The 4,976-nt window shown below is 42.7% G+C and overlaps 1 protein-coding gene across 1 annotated transcript in view; it reads right to left on the bottom strand.

Moving 5' to 3' along the window:
- Sorl1 (sortilin-related receptor, L(DLR class) A repeats containing) overlaps positions 1 to 4,976 on the bottom strand; it is a 154,196-nt gene that overhangs the window by 66,207 nt on the left and 83,013 nt on the right. Inside the window, exons 14-16 of the mRNA XM_005378364.2 lie at positions 4,330 to 4,516; positions 2,552 to 2,680; positions 1,978 to 2,063 (exon numbers count right to left, since the gene is read on the bottom strand). Of these exons, the coding sequence (XP_005378421.1) occupies positions 1,978 to 2,063; positions 2,552 to 2,680; positions 4,330 to 4,516 (402 nt within the window). The remainder of the gene's footprint in view (positions 1 to 1,977; positions 2,064 to 2,551; positions 2,681 to 4,329; positions 4,517 to 4,976) is intronic.

The following is a 4,976-nucleotide window of genomic DNA, read 5'->3' as shown; positions in this document are numbered from 1 at the left end:
AAAAAAAAAAAAAAAGCCTTTGATACAGAAAACTAGTCAAAAAATAAATCCACCTGAAAATTTTAAGATGGTAAAGTTGTCTTCTTTTCCTTTGGTCTCTCTTCAATTTAAAAGTACCTAAGCTACCACCACATGATAACAAAATGTCTCATTTTGTTGTCACTGTAATTCCCAGGCAGGATGACAATGAAGAATCGAAGCACACACCAGAAGCCACATTTGGCAGCAAGCTTGTTCCCCACATCACTTTCCAGGATCTAAAAACCTCACTGGTACTTTGTTTCTTCTAAGGAACTAATGTCCACGTAGGACAGCCCAGGTCCAGAAAGACCTGCTTTAGGCTTAGGCAGAGAGCGGCGTGCAGGGCAGTCTTGTGCACTGCCTACTCTCAAAGAGGAACAGGATCCTCAGCTGAGGCCTAGAAGTGGGCATTAGTACAGCAATCATAAAAGAAGAAAAATTACCGCATTTTAAAAATCCTTCCAGATGCCCAAATTACTTCATCTTTGCAAGAATGTTATGGTTCCCATCAGTACTGTAAAACCATCATTATTTTTTTCTGGGCACTTCCCTGCCTTTTATTTTCTTTTTTCTTTGACATTTAGGAGGTGGCCTACATGGAAATGACACTTTTCTACCCTCCCCTGTTCTATCTTCTTCTATCAGAAGAGAAAATAGCTTTCCTGCCAGTGTGGATGGCTTTAAACAAACTGTTTTGTCCCTCGATGAATTATCTTCGGAAATATTTATTACAAAAGTATGTACTCCAGCCCCTTAAGGGCAATCACTCCAGCCCCACTCACACAACCCTCATCAGCGACAGCTCTTGTGAGAGGAATATTTAATATTATCTGCTCATTTGTAGGAATCTGCTGAAACAGTGGTTCTTTTTAAGTCTCCACAGTGAGGTATGTTAATTACGGCGGTAATGATGGAAGATTAAATTAAGGGACTAATGAGCTTAGTATGAAAAACACCAGGGCAAGCTGGCAAGCAGTGAGCCAACCAGAGGCTGCCCTGCCTGCCTGCCTGTGGAAGAAGCCACTTCTTTCAGGATCCGGTTGGCACTTACGGTGGTTCCTTAGGACACCACCACCGCTGACCAAGTCAGCACTGACTGCCTCCCCTCACCAGGAGGGAAGAAGAAAGCCCTATATGAATAAGAACTAGAAAGACAGTGAAGAAAGAAAACATGCAAAGAAGTTAACTCTCCTTTAAAGTATCATAATTTCATTTCTATTACAACCCCCCATGTTACATCACCAACTTTAAAACCTGTTCTGAATTATACTATACTTTACAGCATGTGTAGTCATACCAAAGAAGTTTTTCTTAATAAGTAGAAATAATGTTCTTCTAAAATAATATGAGTGACTCTTGTTTGCCATTTCAGTGATGTCCAGTGAAGAGCCTTAGAATGTGAATTTGAATTCTGTCACTTAAAAAATGTGTTATCTTCTGTAAACCATTTTGCCATTTCCTCTGAATATGCTTATATACACATATATACATACGTACATCTCATAGGGCTAAGAGGATTAAACTGAAAAGTATACTAAAATCTGTAAAATTCCATTAAAATATTAGTTATAATAATTATTACTATAAAATTAAGACAGACTACTTAGTTACTTCTTAAGAAGTCACAAGTCTCTTTATATTCGACTTTGACACCTCAGCCTCCAGTGGCGAGCATACAACAGGCACAGAAGAAATATTTTTCAATAAACACAGGGATTTCCCTCAAAACACGGAGCCAACAAAAGATACTTTACATTTCCTTAAAGATGTGAGACTAATATAAATTTAGTTTGGATACTAAGCATAAGGGGAAAAGAGAATTCTGTGATGCTTGTAATTATAGTTTTTTTTTTTTCTCTCTCCACTAAGCTAGGAGAGCCACAGCCTGACTTGGATGAGGTCATAGCAATGCTTCAAGAATGCCTCAGGGTGTCAAGGGAAGAAATCAGCTCTTACCTTCCAGTGGACAAGGGACTAGCTCTCCTTCCAGTCGTGCTTCAACATCTCCTCCACTGCAAGTGTCCCCAGAAATCTTCCGGTAGCTGTTACCCACGCCCAAAGCAAGAGATCAGAAACATCAAAGAAAAGCCGCAGAGATACCACCATTGGGAACATCTCCCCACCAGGAACAAGAGATCTCACGCACACATTTCCCTACAGAGCTAGGAGGAAGGCGTTGCGTTTTCTGAGTCAGTCCTGCTTATAATTAGACAAAACAGGTCCAGACAATTAAGCATCCCAGGCAACACTGTTAAAGCTATTTCATCTCTAGACTCCTCAGAGGACTTTTCCCTGCTGAGGTGTACGACTTAAGATGTGCTTGGAGCTGCAGAGATGCTCACAGACTCCCACATGTACTCCTTTCCCCACAGGGAACAGAAGAGTTTGCAGGCTTCATGGTTTTAACTGTTGCCCAACTACTTGCAACCTGCTGGTTTGGAATTCTAGGACTTGGAGTATGAAAGGAGTCCAGATGGCCCTGAATGCTCGCTCCTCTTAAGAGCAGCCTGAACAAAGGTGTCATACGTACCCTCTTGTTCTCCTGTAAGTAGAACCCACGGGGCAAGGCACAGGAGGGGAGTACGGCCTCCCAGAAAAGTCTGGGTCTGGAACACATACTTCTAAGGACAAATCTTCACTCATCTTGAAGCCAAAGTCACTGAAAAGGAACGTGGGGTTCATTCAAGCCAGTGCACTGCACATTTCAGGCGCTTCAGGAGCAACCCTGAAACTTTTACCGTATTACTTAACACTTGTATTATAAGTTATTTAATACGCCCTTTTAAAAACATACTCACTTTTCTAGACAAAAATACATCTTTGAAAGAACATTTTGATCAGCAACCTCACTGGAAAGCCACTAGTGTATGCCACAGACACAAATAAATCATCATGCCATAAACAGCATAACAGATTTTATCCATCCCCAGCTCCCTACCTAAAGACTCTGGGCCTGCCCTCCCTTAGTTAAAATGCACTGGCAAACATTAAGTAATTACTAGCTCCAGTGAGACTTTCTCCTTGACATAATCAGGAGAACTGCCAGAGAAATTTAAAAAGAACTTTTTATTTTAATGTCACTTCAGACCCTGTTTACACATTACCTACATCACTTAAGAGTCCTTTTCCTGCAATTGGGACATAGAAGTTTGGTTCACAAGACTTCCCATGATCTGGGGCATCACGTGACCCAAGGCTCCCAGCTCTGGGGGTAGGAAGCACAAGGCCTTGGAAGAATCTTGGCTCTGCCTTTAACTGCACAGCTTCTCTGGGCCGCGTGTAAGAACTTGAAAGCCAAGCAGCTATACTACATACTTTCCAAGGCTCCATCTGAGCTGTCAACTCTATAATTCAAAGGGCTTTTTCACATCTGCACGCTCTACCTGAACAGCTTCATCTACTTCATTCAATTCTATAATATTTATTAAACATTTCTTATACGAGAAGTGTGATCAGACACAGGGCAAACTGGTTTGTGTGTTTTATATAGTCCAGCCCTACTGTATCTGATCTTTCCAATCTCATCTCCACTCACTGCTGTTGCTTGCTCCCTCCAAAAAGGCATCCGAACTAAACTGCTAACGCTCTCCTGCCTCCACACTGCTGCTACATGGTCTAGGAGCGACCTGTCCACCTATCCTGGCGCTTCTGTGAAGTCAATCTCCAGCAGGACTTCCTCCACAACTCCCTGATCCCCCAACTGTAACTCACAGCCTTTGCCTTCTTTTCAATAATCTCAATAAAAGCACCTATTCTTCCCATAAGGCACTTGCCCCTTTCCTTCTCCTGCCACAGTTATTTAAACACAAGTCACGTCTACCCTTAGTATTTCCAACAGTACCTTGGATATTTTGCTAGAACAGTAAGTTATGAAACACAGTACGTACCCGCACACATACACACACACACACACACACACATTGCCTCACTGTAGAGAAAGAAGTAAGCCATTCTGGAATACGGGTCCTGTGAAAAATCAGTTACCCGCAGTGGAATCTTCAGCACTCTCCTTTTTCAAGTCACCCTTCTAGAAGTAAATTCCAGAGCTTTTATCTCTGAATAAAGGACTGTAGCTTCCCTGGGTCACAACATCCCAACTGCATCATACGGCTGTAGGAACTACAGAGGGCAACTTCTGAAAAAGTGCCTAGCGTAGTTCCTGGCACATAAAAGATACTTTTAAAATGTTTATTTCCTTCTATTCCTGTCCCTTCAGCAGGGAAAGGGACCATGCACTTGTCTGTTTCCCACACCCTGCTGAGACAATATAAAGCAACTTGATGCCCCAGCAGTGCAAGAAGAACCAACCATTCATAGTCCTCCCGGGTGCAGGAGCAATTGGACACGACCACTGGCCTATCAAAGTCTTCTCCATTAAAACATGTTGCATGGGGGGTCCTCCGTTTGAAAACAGTCTTGTGTCCAAGCAGACACTCATTGCCCCGCTCATCAGAAGGTGACCATAGCTTGTAGTCATTCTCTGTGCAGGGAACCCCTGAAGACAAACCAAATAATGCGAAGCATCAGAGTCAGGCCCATGAGGGGTTTCCTGTCTCACTTACCCCATCAGCCTAGTGCCCCATTTCCTTTGCACCCTGCTGCCCTCCAGCAAGCACACAGAACGCAGGTGCTGTCCCATGCTCTAACTGATTTGCACTGATGCTGGCAGCATCCATGAGAATAAAAATGATGCCACTTGAGACATAAATGTTCATCTTAGAAATCCAGAAAAAAAACAAGCCATTTTTTAGCACCATCCAAACTTCTGAATTTTTAGTCAGCAGTTCACTTTATGTGACCAGGGGTGTTTCTTTCCTAGGCAAATAGGGATAGGTAAATCCTTGATAGGTGATGTCATTCAGGGCTTGCCTTTTTTGGAGGTGCAGGACTTTCATGAAAAGAGGGTGAGAAATGGCAAGACAATTTGCATCACCCCACCAGCCCACATTCATTTC

This window comes from Chinchilla lanigera, unplaced genomic scaffold, assembly GCF_000276665.1.
Source record: "Chinchilla lanigera isolate Chin_1 unplaced genomic scaffold, ChiLan1.0 scaffold00011, whole genome shotgun sequence".
Taxonomy (NCBI): Eukaryota; Metazoa; Chordata; class Mammalia; order Rodentia; family Chinchillidae; genus Chinchilla; species Chinchilla lanigera.
The sequence above is the reverse complement of the archived record's forward strand: the minus strand, read 5'-3'. Positions and strand labels throughout refer to the sequence as shown.